Source organism: Orycteropus afer, unplaced genomic scaffold (assembly GCF_000298275.1).
Source record: "Orycteropus afer afer isolate SDZICR_OR568_19922 unplaced genomic scaffold, OryAfe1.0 scaffold00098, whole genome shotgun sequence".
NCBI classification, from domain to species: domain Eukaryota; kingdom Metazoa; phylum Chordata; class Mammalia; order Tubulidentata; family Orycteropodidae; genus Orycteropus; species Orycteropus afer.
This window is the reverse complement of record NW_006921685.1, coordinates 2,832,570-2,847,646: the sequence shown is the minus strand read 5'-3', so window position 1 is coordinate 2,847,646 and position 15,077 is coordinate 2,832,570. Positions and strand designations below refer to the sequence as shown.

Here is a 15,077-nt window from a genome sequence, read left to right as displayed (position 1 = left end):
AGGATCTCCTCAGTTGCTAATAGCAATTCCCACCTTGGAGTTTACAAAGACTTATGGGTAGAAAAGCCACACTAAGTAATTTACTACACCGCATAGTCATATCTCAAATGTCACATACAAGACCTGAAAGTTGCCACTTGTGCCCTGAAAGAGAGCCTTAGTTCTTAACAGTAACAGAGCTAATACTGCTGAAAACCAAACTCAAAGTCTTATTGTAAGAATGTCTGAATTAGAATGCCAGTTGAGTTCCCAACCTTTAATGGTGTCTGAAGTTAAAATGATGGCATTGATGGGGAAGAAGTGGAATCCTTAATCTTGGGATTGGGACATATGGGCACATAATGAGGAAGTTGAGGACATCAAGCTCCTAAATTCCGTTGAATCACTCCTGCCAAAAGAAGCCGCTCTTACTCCCATCTGAAGAGATTCCTCCTTTGCTAAACCACCTGTCTTAGGTACAGGTCTCTAGAGAAGGAAAACCAGTAAAACTTATATATATATGGAGAGAGAGACATTTATCTCAGAGAAGTGGCTCACACAGTTGTAGCGGTTGGCAGACCCCAAGTTCATACTCATGCAGCTGCAGGGGCTGACAAGCTCAAGATCAGCAGGCAGTAAAATAGGTTGCTGGCTTCGGCAGATGATAAATCCAAGATTGGCAGGTAAAATAACAGATTGTTGGCTCACAGGCTACGAAGGCAACAGTCTGAAGATCAGCAGGTAATACAGCAGACCAGTGGTTCACCTCTTAAAAAATGGATGATGATTAGCAAGATGCAGGATCCAGATCCAGCAGAAAGCCAGAGAATTTTCCCAAGACATCTCTCTCTGTATATAGGTATTAAAAAAAAACAAACCTCACCATGATTGAGTAAGATCCAACTCATAGCGACCCCTCCTTGGGTTTCCAAAGTGGTATCACTGGGGAAGTAGATTGCCCAACCTTTCTTCCAAGGAGTGGCTGGTGGGTTTGAACCGCCAGCCTTCTGATTAGCAGTCAAATGCCTTAGGCACTACTTCACCAAAACTCCTGTATATATGTATACATGTATATATGTATATGTCTGTCCACATATATATACATGTAGAAAGAGATATAAGGACCTCTTCCAAGTGCTGAAGAACAAAGATGTCTCTTTGTGGACTAAGGTGTGCCTGATTTTCAGTCACCTCATATGCATGTGAGAGCTGGACAATGAATAAGGAAGACAATGAATAAGAAGACTTTGTCTCACATACTTCGGTCATGTTGTCAGAAGGGACCATTCCCTGGAGAAGGATGTCATGCTTGGTAAGGTGGAGGGTCGATGAAAGAGGGGAAGGCCCTCGACGAGATGGATTGACATGGTGGCAGCGGTGATGGGCTCAAATATAGCAAGAATGATGGAGCTGGCTCAGGACTGAGTGGTATTTCGTTCTGCTGTGCATAGGGTCGCTATGAGTCAAAGACAGCTTGACAGCACCTAACAAAAACAATAGAGAGAGATACACCACACCCTGCTGAGGAAACTCACCATCAACTGATTGCCTATTCATAAAACATCTCATCATGGAAATGATTCTATTACATCAGAGCTCATGGGGATAACTATATCACAGCTGCTTAAACAACTTAGAACCGTGGTCTAGCCAAGTTGACACACAACCTTAACTATCACATCACCCTCCCCAGTAAAATGATTATCCCTTCCATTCTTGCCTAATAAGATTAACCCAGCTGTGCCTGAAGAGTCTTTGTCTAAGATAGCACCTGGGGCACCACCTGATGCAGATTCCTTAGGAGTCTCCAGGACTCACCACATTACCCATTTTTGCTTCAAGATCTATAACTAGACTTAAGTCCCAGCAACTCCCAAGAGCTGCAGTACAGTTTGATCCAGGAGGATGTATGTTGTTAGATGCCATCGAGTTGGCTCTGACTCATAGCAACCCTATGTACAATAGAATGAAACACTGCCCAGTCCTGTGCTATCCTCAGAATCCTTGCTATACTTCAGCCCAGAGTTAACAGCCACTGTGTCAGTCTGTCTCATTGAGGGTCTTCCCATTTTTCTCTAACCCCACACTTTATCAAGCATGATGTCCTTCTCCAGGGACTAGTCCCTTTTCACAACATGACCAAAGTCATGGCCATTCTCACTTCTAAGGAGCATTCCCCTTATTTCAGGACAAATTTGTTCATTCTTCTGGCAGTCCATGATATTTCCAGTATTCATCTACACTATAAACCAGAGGCATCAACTCTTCTTTGGTCTTCTTTTCCATTGTTCATCTTTCACATATGGATGAGGCAGTTGAAACTACATGGCTTGCCTCAGGTGCATCTTAGTATTCAAAGTTTCTTCTATGTTCTTTAACACTTTAAAGAGGTCTTGAAGATTTGTCCAGTGTGATACAATGTCTGATTTCTTAACTGTTGCTTCCATTGATGTTAATTGTTTATCCAGGTAAAATGTCAGTGACAACTTCAGTCTTTTCTCCATTTATAGTGATGTTGCTTATTTGTCCAGTTGTACAAATTTTCATTTTCTTTATGTTCAGGTATAATGTATTATGAAGAATATCATCTTTGATCTTCATCAGTAAGTGTTTCAAGTCGTGTTCACTTTCGGCAAGCAAGGTTGTATCATCTGCATATTACTTGTTGTTAATGAGCATTCTTCATATAATCCAGCTTCTCGGATTATTTGCTCAGCATACAGATTGAATTAAGTATGGTGAAAGGATACAACCCTGACACGTGCCCTTCCTGATTTTAAATCATTTAGGATCCCTTGTTCTGTTCAAACAACAACCTCTTGGTCTATGTACAGGTTCCTCATGAGCATAATTAAGTGTTCTGGAATTCTCATTTTTCTCAATGTTATCCATAATTTGTTGTCATCCACACACTCAAATGCATTTGCATAGTCAATAAAACACTTTTTGGTATTCTCTGCTTTCAGCCAAGATCTATCTGATTTCAGGAATGGTATTATGTGTTCTCTGGTAGCGTAGTGGTTGACTGCTAACCAGGAGGCTGGCGGTTCAAACCCACCAGCCACTCCTCGGAAGGAAGATGGGGCAATCTACTTCCATAGTGATACTGCCTCGGAAACTCAAGGAGGGGTCGGTATGAGTCTGGTCCGACTTGATGGCACATACAACAACAACAATTAGGTGTTCCATGTCCTCTTCTGAATCTGGCTTGAATTTCTAGCAGTTTCCTATTGATGTAATGCTACAACTATTTTTGAGTTATTTTCAGCAAAACTTTAGTTGCAGGTGATATTAATACTGCTGTTCAATAATTTCTACATTCTAGTAAATCACCTTTCTTTGGAATGGGCACAAATATGGATCTCTACCAGTCTGTTTGCCAGATTGCTGTCTTCCAAATTTCTTGGCACAGACAGATGAGCACCTCCAGTGCAGTATCCATTTGTTGAAACATTTCAATTGGTATTTTGTAAATTCCTGAAGCTTGTTTTTTGTCATTGCCTTCTGTGGAGCTGGACTTTTTCCTCAATACCATCGGTACTTGATCTTATGCTACCTCCTAAAATGGCTGAATGTAGACAAGTTGTTTTTGGTGCAGTGCCTCTGTGCATTCCTTCCATCTTCTTTTGATGCTTTCTGTGTCATTCAATATTTTGTCCCTAGAATCCTTTAATACTGTAACTCAAGGCTTAAACTGGTTAACTCCAATTCTTTTCACATTTCATTATGATACTTTACTTTGTCTTCTTGAGTGACTCTTTGAAATCTGTTCAGCTCTTTTACTTTATCATGTCTTCCTTTTGCATTAGTTAGTCTATATTTGCAGAGCTCTGGTGATGCCTGCCTAAGGCATTTGACTGCTAACCAGAAGGTTGGCAGTTCAAACCCATCAGCCACCCTGCAGAAGGAAGACGGGGCAATCTACTTCCATAAAGATTTACTGCTTCAGAAACCCAGTGGGTATTGCTGTGAGTCAGGATCAACTTGATGGCAGTGGGTTTGGTTTGGGGAGTTTTTTTTTTCAGTCTGTATTTTAGAACAATTAAGAGTACCATTTGACATCCATCTTGATCTTCTTTCCTCTCTTTTTAATCATCTTTTGTTTTCTTCTTGTATGATGTCCTGGATGTCATCCCACGGTTTGTCTGGTCTTCAGTTATTAGTGTTTACTGTGTCTAATCTGTTGCTGAGCTGGTCACTAAATTCAGGTGGGATATACTCGAGACCATACTTTGGCTTTCGTGGTCTTGTTTTAAATTTCTCCTGCTTCATCTTGAACTTCCATATGAGCAATTGATGGTCTGTCCTACAGTCGCTTCTGGTCTTATTTTGACTGATGATATTGAGCTTCTCCATAGTCTCTTTTGACAGATACAGTTGTTTTGATTCTTGTGTATTCTATCTGGCAAGGTCCAGGTATCTAGTTGCTGTTTATGTCGTTGAAAAAAAGGATTTGCAATGAATAAGTCATTGGTCTTGCAAAATGCTGTCATGCAATTTCTGGTGCCTTTTTTTTTTTTTTTTAATCACTAAGACCATATTTTCCAACCTCAGATCCTTCTTCTTTATTTACATTGTTTTTCATCCTCCACTCACTGCCATCAAGTCAGATCCAACTCATAGCGGCCCTGCCTTGGGTTTCCAAGGCAGTATCACTACAAAAGTAGATTGCCCAGTCTTCCTTCCAAGGAGTGGCTGGTGGGTTTGAACCACTAGCCTTCTGGTTAGCAGTCAAATGTCTTAAGCACTATGCCAACAGAGCTCCTACTCATCAGTGATTATCAGTGCATCTTGATTGTATATTTGATCAATTTCAGACTACGTAAGTTGGTAAAAATGTTCAGTTTCTTCATATTTGACATTAGTGATTGGTGTGTAAATTTGGATAATAGTTAAATTAACTGGTCTTCCTTATAATGAGTAGGGATATTATCCTATCAGTGTCAGCATTGTACTTAATGTTCTTTTTGATGATGAATATGACACCATTCCTCTTCAGTTTTCATTGATGGCATAGTAAACCATATGATTGTCTTAAAAATGACCAGTACCAGTTGATTTCAGCTCATTAATGCCTAGGATCTCAATCTTTATGTGTTCTATTTCATTTTGATGACTTTCGGTTTTCCTAGATTCTTATTTCATGCATCCCAGGTTCCAATTATTAATGGATGTTTGCAGCTGTTTCTTCTTATTTTGAGTCATACCACATCATAAATGAAGTTTCCAAAAGCTTTGCTCCATCCATGTCACTTTACTTTGAGGAGGTAGCTCTTCCTCAGTTGTATTTTGAGGACCTTCCAACCTAAATGGCTCATCTTCCAGCACTGTATCAGATACTGTTCTTCTGCTATTCATGAGGTTTTCAGTGACCAGGTTTTTCAGAAGTAGGCCACCATGTTCTTTTCCCTAGTCTGTCTTAGTCTGAAAGGTCCACTGACTCTACCTTGGGGTGACTCTGAGTTTTGACATACTGCTGGTATACCTTCCAAAATCACAGCAGCATGCAAGCCACACAGTACAACAGACTGACAGATTAGTGATAACCTTTAAAACTAGCATGAAAATAATCTGAGATCTAGGTTAGTATTCCCATTGCAGTAACTGATTTTAAGGAAAAAATCCCCAATACATTGAAATATATAAATATCATATAAGATAGTAAGATTTGTTTCTGTTTATGAAGTCTGTAATGACAATTTAATATAGTATGTTTTTCCCCTGTGCATTTGATTTTGCTATTCTGTACTTCTGAAATATTAATCTTAGAATGGAATACAACAGAATTTTTTTAAAAAACAGGTAAAACAATGTATTTTAACATAATGCATACTTATATACTTCTGATTTGGATGCTTTTTCTTACCTAAGTAATTACAAATTTTCTTTAATTTCTTACATTCTTCTCAACAGTGTGTAGTGTTGACTGAGATCAAACTTCCATTGCAGAAGAAGATTAATGACTTTTGCCGTTCTCATTGCCCTCCAATTAAGGTAAAGGTATTGTTTAATAATGACTTGTAGTTAAGCAAAAGAACAAGGACAGTTTCACTACCCAAACCTGTAGCTATTCAGTGGGTTATATAAGAAGCCCCTTCTACGTAAGTACAATCCCTATAGTACTTTTCTCTTTGATTTTGGTATCATATTTATTTTCTGTCTTTTAAAAACAAATCTAAATTTAGTTTATAGGCAGATTGTCAAAAGTTAGGAAGAATTAAAGTTTGGAATGGAAAGTGGTTAACACTGAATTTATCATCTAACTTTAAACATGGCCTGATAATGATTTTCCAAAGGTTCATTTGTTCATTTAACAAACATTCATTGAGTAGACACTGTTCTAATCACTAGGAATGCATTAGTGCACAGAACAAACAAATAACCCCATCCTCATGAAAATTACTTTCTAATAGCAAAGGTGTGCAATAAATAAGTGAATAAATGCATGTTGTTTTCATATAGTTTAAGTCCTATGAAGAAAAAAAAAGTGCAGAATAAAAGTGTAGCATCATATCTGGATAACGTAGGGAGGCCAGCACTAATTCTTTTAGAGTGGAAGGTCAGGGAAGTCCCTACTTAGGAGATGACATTTGACTAGATCTCTAACTAATGAGATACATTTCTCTTGTTTGACCCAGACTTTTTGGCCCTAGTCATTCAACTCAGAGAGAAGTCATATCTTAAACAGACTTACATAGCCTGATACTACCTACCCATGCCAGGGGGTCAGGGGTTGAGGTTGACCAAAGCAACTATAGGCCTTGGCATTTGTCAACCTTCTCCCTTTTCCGTGGGGTCTCACAGGAAAGAGGTGGGAGCCTGAGGGTGATATCACCTCCAAATTTGACTATGGAGCTCCCATTGCTGAGAACACTACAGTGAGACTATAAACCACTCTCAGAAAATGTGTTCCAGTGAGAAAAATAAAGAACAATTGGGTATGTACTAAGATTGGGATTTCTCAGGCATAGCCTAATCAGGTAACTACCTGGTCCTCCACTCCCTCCAAGCTCAATATTTCCCAGCAAATATTGCAGTGCTGTATTTCACTTTTGCCAGACTGAGGTGTTTGATGTCACAAATGGCCTTTGTGAGAGGAATACCATCCAGCGAGTTGTCTTTTTTGGTAGTCTTTGCATAATTGTTGCTTGAGTAGTCCATTTTCCAGCATTCTGTTGCCTTGTTTGCCTGAGAGTTATAGGGAGCCTGGAAGGCCCATCTTTTGCTATTGAAATGCACTCATTGCTGGGTTAGTTGTGCTGTAAATGAAGTACCTTGAGCTGGTTGAAGTCTTCTTAGTTATTTGAATGTATGGGGAAGTGTTTCTCCGAGGCTGCAATGATAGTATCATCAACTACATGATGCACAGAGATTGGTATTGTCTATTTGAAAACATCATGTATTTGTTTATTGTACATCTTGGCTGTTAGAAGGTAATTTTCATGAGGCTATCTATTCTGTTCACTAATACATTCCTAGTGACTATAGCTGTGTCTACTACATAGTAGGTACTCAGTGAATATTTGTTAAATGAACCAATGAACTTCTTAAAAATCGCCCTGTAGGGTTTCCAGTCCTATGAAATCTTTACACAAGCAGACTACTACTTCTTTCTTCCACATAGCAGCTGTTAGTTCAAACCACTGAGCTCTTGGTTAGCAGCCAAGCACTTAACTACTAAACCACCAGGGCTCCTTTCTACAGTGATAAAGCACCACTAAAATCCATATCTAGGAACTAGAGATCCAACGTGGTCAATCTGCCATTCTCTTGAAGATCTGATTCCTCAGGTAATGTGACCCAGTTCTTTACATTACACAGCTACACTTGCTGACAGGAGTCACTGGACTGTATGGTATCTCTGGTTTCAATCTCTTTTTTATGAACTGATTCAGTCTTGCATCTGGTTTGAGATTCCACGTTCTGTCTGGTGATAGGCCCAAAAGACAGTTGTGGCAGCTTGCTAGATACAAGCTTAATTAGCAGGGGAATTCTATTTATGTTCTGTTTCAAATGGTCCTTTGCCATGGACTTCAATATGAATGATGAAAATGTTCCCTTCCCAGGCTTGCAAGCAGCTACCACAGACTTTGCCTCCATACAGGGGAGTCCTTGATATTTCATGAATTAGTCTTGCCAGCATCAGACTATATGAGCAGACCATTTGCAACAGTCCATGAGTCTGTAAAGATACAAAAGGAAGTTGTGGTCGGAGTGTCCTACATAGCATTCATGACTGTGCTCAGTGACATAGTTCAGCCCATTGAGCAGAATGTCCCTCTTCAGTCTCAGTCAGAATATAGCCATCCTTAGGACAGATGGCTGCAGCAGCCCAGTGGACACTGTCAGTTTTGAGTTTTGCAGATCTATCTATGAACCAAGCCATGCTATCAAGTGGAACATCTCAGAAACAGTTCTCCCCTGAGCCACTTAGTCCCCTGTAGGTCATCAACTCCCTCAGATAAGGCAGTTAATTATTCATGGAACCAACTCCCTGGTGTCCCTCCTAGGTTTGCTTCTAAATGTACCATTTCCAGTCAGCAATTAACTTGGTCTATTTTATTAGTGAGATTAGCAAGTACCCACATAAAGATGGTCAGCTCTGATCTTACAAAGTCATATAAGAAGCTTCACTGGTCAAATGTTCAGTTTCCATTGAAGCCCAATAGTAGATTAAAAGCTGTCATTTAAGGTGGGTGTACCTAGTTGCTGCTTCAGGTAGTCTACATGTCCATTTGTCATAATGTCCATGACCTTTTGAAAGGCCTGTTCAACTTGTTCCTTAGTCAGGCCTACGATAAAGATGTCATCAATATAATGGATGACAAGTGTTTCTCGGGGTAATTGGGCTTACTGCATGTCTAGACATACTCACTGGTGACATGAAGATATCCCCCTAAAAGTACAATAAAGGTATACCATTAGCCATTCCATGTGAACACAAATTGGTCCCGATCATCCCACAAAGGGATGGAGAAAAATGCACTAACCAAATCAATAGCAGTAGTATACTAGTCTCCTGTGAAGGGGACACCTGATGTTGTAGTGGTTAAAGCATTTGGCTGCTAACCAGAAGGTTAGAGATTCAAACCCACCAGCCACTCAGCAGGAGAAAGCTTCCGTAAAGATTTACAGCCTTGGAAACCTTATGGGACATTTCTACTCTCTGCTAAAGGGTCTCTGTCTTGGCTCTCTAGTGCTGCTATAATAGAAATACAAGTGGATTTTATCCTCTTAACAATTTAGATACTAGAAGTCCAAATTCAGAGTGCCAGCTCTAGAGTCTGGGCAAGCCCTTGACCTTGGGCTTCAACTCTGCCGTTTGTTTCAGACTCACTGGACCTGGAGGCATCTCCTAACTCAGGCATCTTTTGGTTGCTGAGGCTGACAAACCCAAGGTCAGCAGGTAAAATGGCACAGTCCTAAGATTGGTAGGCAACACAGCAGGACACTAATTCAATTCCAGAAACAATCCCAAGATCAGCACAACACGGCAGTCCACTGGTTCAAGTCCAGAAACTAAAGGTGAACAGTTGGCCAAATGCAAGATCCAGATATGCCAAAAAGCTAGAGTCCTTCCTCAAAACTTCCCCACATATACTGGAAGCAGGCCACGCTCTGAAGGCAACAATTAGCTGCTTGCTTATCCACCATGGAATTGATTACACCACATCTGATCTTATCACAGGGAATAACTGCATTCAGTTGCCAAGCTACTCAAAGTCATGGCCCAGCCATGTTGACACACACTGTAACTACCACAGTCACTGTGAGTCGGAATCAACTCAATAGCAGTGAGTTTTGGTTTAGTCTCCTATATGGGCTCATATCATCTTGGTGACCACAGTAATGTCTGGCACTTCCAGGGGCTAAGGGTGGTATCTCAGCATTAAGTCTGCAGTACTCCACTGTCAGCCTCTGAGCTCCCAAGGCCTTTTTTACAGGCCACACTGCGCTGTTAAACTTACTGGTGTAAGTTTATGATAGAGTGGTACACAGCACCCTCTTTGTAGCAAGTTCTGAATCAGTCCTTTTCTCTGCCTGAAATGTGATACTACTTCTGTTGAATAACCTGACAGAGCTTAGGTAACTTGTTTGGTTGATGGAAGTGGGTATGCTCTACTGTTATGGCTCTGATTCTTTGCTCTGAGGGGGCATATTCCTCGCAGATAGCAGTGATGTTCTGTGCCATAAGCAGCTAAAATGTCAATACCTGTGATTTACTCAGTGGTAGGAACCATGATCACTGGTGTACCAAAAGACCCAACCCACAAGCACATGCACACTTCCCTGCCATGGGTCAGCACACCTGCTCCAAAACCTTTCAGTGCCACCAGCTTCCCCTTGCCATAACAAGTGCCCAATATGATGGTCACTTGGGCCCCAGTATCTAGTAGTCACATAAGTATCTGAATTCCTCCTGATTCCTCATTCACCTTTATAAGGGACATAGAACCAAAAAGCCTGCAGGGGACCTAAAGACCTTGGCCCTACCCTAATTATTCTTTTTACAGGGGGTAAGTTTATGGGGAAAGTGAGAGAGATCATCCTTATTGTCTGATTCACCGAGCATATGATCAGAATTGTCTTCTGTATTGTCCTGATTGGAACACAGAGAAGCCTTAGTAACCCATACATCTCCCTTCCCTGGATTGTACCTAGGGACACAGAACTACTGTATGGAATTCTAAATTCCCCCAGCCCTGTGAGCCCTCTTTTTCTTGTTCTTTTATGACTTGGATCAGAGATTTCATCCCTAACTTAAAGGAGGGACTTCCTTCCACTCAACAGGGTTTGATGGATGTGGTTATTCCATCGATTTCTACCTTCTCTTTCATTTCAGCAACCAGAATTACATTGCTTTGTCGGTTGGTCTCATGCTTTCCTTTCCCTTTTGACCATTCTGGTGAAGATTCTTATTTGTGAGTTTCGGTCTGCATGGGCCTCTGTCGGTAGAAATGGCTAACACCACCTTGTCATTTCCACCCCAGAAAAGCAGAATATTGTGGTGGACTTTCTTCACTGCCTCTCCTATCATCTTACCAGAAGACAACAAGGACAGGAATATTTTCCATTAAGGAGGGCCCTGGTGCCTGAAAGGCTCCTTTGTCGTCTGAGACAGAACAGTATCATCCATGTCAGTTTCAGGAGTAGGGTCCTAAAGCCCGATGTCAGTGGCCTTTTTCCAAAGTCCTGTTGATGGCTTCATAGTCAGTTTTCCAGGGGATTTTACTTTTGGAGAAATCCCCAGTAGCTGAGAATACTGTTCTAGGCTTCTAGCAATCCAAACCAAAAGTACCATTGGTCTTGTGTTTCTGTCTGATGTTCCTGTTTAATCCGAATGAAAGCACATTGTAACAAGGAGTCAGTGGTGAGCTTCCCTAGACTGTGCATTCAGTTAGAGGTATCTCTCTTGAAACAAATGCACCACCCAGCCTGTATTAGACTACTTCAGCTTCTGCCCATATCTGTCCTTCAACTGTCCTACAGCTCTCAAATAAAGACCTTGTTTTAATAGTTCCACTAAGGAGCTCTGGTGGCATAGTGCCTAAGACACTTGACTGCTAATCGGTTGGTGGTTCAAATTCACCAGCCACTCCACCGAAGGAAGACCAGACAATCTACTTCCATAAAGATTTACCACCTCAGAAACCCAAAGGGGGTCACTGTGAGTCAGAATTGATTTGACAGCAGGAGTTTAATTTTGGTTTTTATGGTGAGTTACACAGTGTGTGAAAACAGGTCCCATTTAGAATGTGCAAGTAGCCCACACTGAACAAAGCTCCTTTCACAAGGCCTTCAAATTCCTTTTGAGCATCTTCTGGAACCCCTGAGATACTGTGGGAGGAGGTGATGGACAGGAATACATGAGCAGCCAGGAGCCAGGTGAGAGCAGCCAGAAGTCAGGGTATAGCTAGCCTGTTCTTAGGATCCACTCCTTCTCTGCTTTCTCCCCTTAAAACATCTTATCCCTGCTGAAAAAGGAGATAGCTACCTTCTACTTATCCCCATGTGGCCAGAGGAAAGCCAGTTCTCTTATCAGTCCATTATCTCCCAGAGAGCCAGCACCATCCTGAGTTGGTTGGATGGATGAGCCCCTGCACCTCCACCATGCGATGATGTACTTGTTAGCCTTTCTTCTCACTATGTCAAACTTTCAAACCAAGGTCTGAAATCACCATCCATCGCACAGAATATTGCTTTACTCACATACAGAAGAAAGAGAGCAAGTGACAGCTTCAGTATTGAATATTGCCTCCCTCATTCTTAGCCAGAAGGTCTCTTCCCACAGCCAACATTTTGCACTTGAAAGACCCTATACCCCCTCCACTGAGAACAGATACAATAGGGTTGGCTGTTGCCATTTGATGATACATGTAAGCAGAACAAAGTGGTACTTAATAAACCTTTAACAGGGAAGGAGTTACCCTGATAAGGAATTAAAAAACAGGATAGTGGGAGGCTAAATTCTTAACTTGCATTATGAGAGGATATTCTGGGCACAGGTCTCCAGATTAGGCGTCAGGTGAAGGTTGGAGGGGCTTCAGCAGGCTGTCCTCCTAACACTCTTCAATAACTGGATCTTGGTATGCAAAAGAGTGCAGTTGGACTATTGCCTCACACTGTATGCAAAAATTAACTCAAAATGCAACAATGACCTAAATATAAGAGCTGAAAACTGTAAAACTCCCAGAAGAAAACCTAAGTGTAAAGCTTCACCATCTTTTTTTTTTAAGTAATGAGTTCTTAGACAAAATACCAAAAGCATGAATAACAAGACAAAGCATAAACTGACCTTCATCAAAATTGAAAAACAATTCTGCATCGAAGGACAATATTAAGAAACTGAAAATGCACCAACTCAGTTCCAACTCATAGTGACTCTGTGTATAATAGAAAAAATGCTGCCTAGTCCTGCACCATCTTCATAATCGTGGTAGCCCATTGTTAACAGACACTGTGACAATTCATCTCATTGAGGGCCTGCCTCTTTTTCTCTGACCATCACCTTTACAACAGTCTCCTTTACTAAGCATGATTTCCTTCTTCGGGAACTAGTCCCTCCTGACAACATAACTGAAGTAAAAGAGGCAAAATCTCGCCTTCCTTGCTTCTAAGGAGCATTCCAGCTATACTTCCATACAGGACATATTTGTTTGTTCTTCTGCCCATCCTTGGTATATTCAATATTCTTTACCAACACCATAATTCAGAGGCATCAATTCTTCTTCAGTCTTCCTTGTTCATTGTCCAGCTTTTGCATGCCTGTGAGACAATTGAAAATACCATGGCTTAAGTTAGGTGTACCTTACTTAGTCTTCAAAGTGACTTTCCTGTTTAACACTTTAAAGAGGTCTTTAGCAACAGATTTGCCCAACACAATACATTGTTTGATTTCTTGACTGCTGCTTCCATGGGCATTGATTGTGGATCCAAGTAAAATAAAATCCTTAAGAACTTCAATCTTTTCCCCATTTATCATGATGTTGCCTGTTGATCTAGTTGTGAGGGTTTTTGTTTTCTTTATATTGAGATGTAATCTGTACTGAAGGTCTTTGATCTTCATCTGTTAGTGCAGCAAGTCTTCACTTTCAACAAGCAAGGTTGTGTTGTCAACATATAGTCGGTTGTTAATGAGTCTTCATCCAAACCTTATGCTGCATTCTTTTTCATACAGTCAAGCTTCTCAGATTATTTGCTCAGCATACAAATTGTATAAGTATAGCAAAAAGATACTTTGGTCTTGCTTATTTATTGTCCAGCTTTCACATGCATGTGAGGCTATTGAAAATACCATGGCTTGGGTTAGGTTCATCTTAGTCTTCAAAGAGGCATCTTTGCTTCAGCACTTTAAAGAGGTCTTTTGCAGCACATTTGCTCAGTGCAGTATGACAGTTTATTTCTTGACTGCTGCTTCCATGGATGTTGGTTATGGATCCAAGTTGTGAAATCTTTGACAGCTTCAGTCTTTTCTGCATTTATCATGATGCTGCTTATTGGTCCAGTTGTGAGGGTTTGCATTTTCTTTATATTGAGGTGTGATCAACACTGCAGACTGTAGTCTTTAATCTTCATCAGTAAGTGCTTCAAGTCATCTTTACTTTCAGCAAGCAAGGTTGTGTTGTCTGCATATTGCAGGAATGAGTCTTCCTCCGATCCTGATGCTGCATTCTTCTTCACATAGTCTAGCTTCTCAGATTATTTCCTCAGCATTCAAATTGAATGTTGTTGTTGTTGTTGTTGTTATGTGCCATCAAGTTGGACCTGACTCATCGCGACCCCTCCTTGGGTTTCCCAGGCAGTATCACTATGGAAGTAGATTGCCCCATCTTCCTTCCAAGGAGTGGCTGGTAGGTTTGAACCGCCAGCCTTCTGTTTAGCAGTCAAGTGCCTTAGGCACTATATAACCCTGACACACACCCTTCCTGATTTTAAACCATGCAGGATCTTCTTGTCTGTTTGAATGACAGCTTCTTGGTGTATGTGCAGGTTCCTCATGAGCACAATTTAAGTGTTTCAGAATTCCCAATCTTCTCAGTGTTATCCTTAATTTGGTATGATCCACACAGTCAAAAGGCTTTTGCACAGTCTGTAAAACACAAGTAAACATCTTTCTGGTATTCTTTGCTTTCAGCCAAGATCCAGCTGACATCAGCAATGCTATCCCTTGTTCCATGTCCTCTTCTGAATCCAGTTTACATTTGTGGAAGTTCCCTATCATTATACTGCTGCAACCGTTTTTTAATTATCTTCAGCAGAATTTTACTTGTGTGTGTTGTTATTGATACTGCTCAATAATTTCCACATTCTGTGGGATCACTTTTCTTTGAAATGGGTACAAATATAGATCTCTTCTAGTCAATTGGCTAGGTAGCTGTCTTCCAAATTTCTTGGCATAGACAAGTAAGTACTTCCAGTGTGGCATCCATTTGTTCAAACATTTCAATGGGTATTCCATCAATTTCTGAAGCCATATTTTTTGCCAGTTCCTTCTGTGCAGCTTTAACTACTTCCTTCAATACCCTTGGTTCTTGATCTCATGCCACCTACTGAAATAGGTGAACATCAGCCAGTTTTTTTTTTGTACAGTGTCTGTA

At 40.8% G+C, this 15,077-nt stretch overlaps 1 protein-coding gene across 1 annotated transcript in view; it reads left to right on the top strand.

The window, feature by feature from the left end:
* The window catches only part of UBA6 (ubiquitin like modifier activating enzyme 6), a 147,272-nt gene that overhangs the window by 38,567 nt on the left and 93,628 nt on the right, over positions 1–15,077 (top strand). Inside the window, exon 7 of the mRNA XM_042781213.1 lies at positions 5,893–5,973. Within this exon, the coding sequence (XP_042637147.1) occupies positions 5,893–5,973 (81 nt within the window). The remainder of the gene's footprint in view (positions 1–5,892; positions 5,974–15,077) is intronic.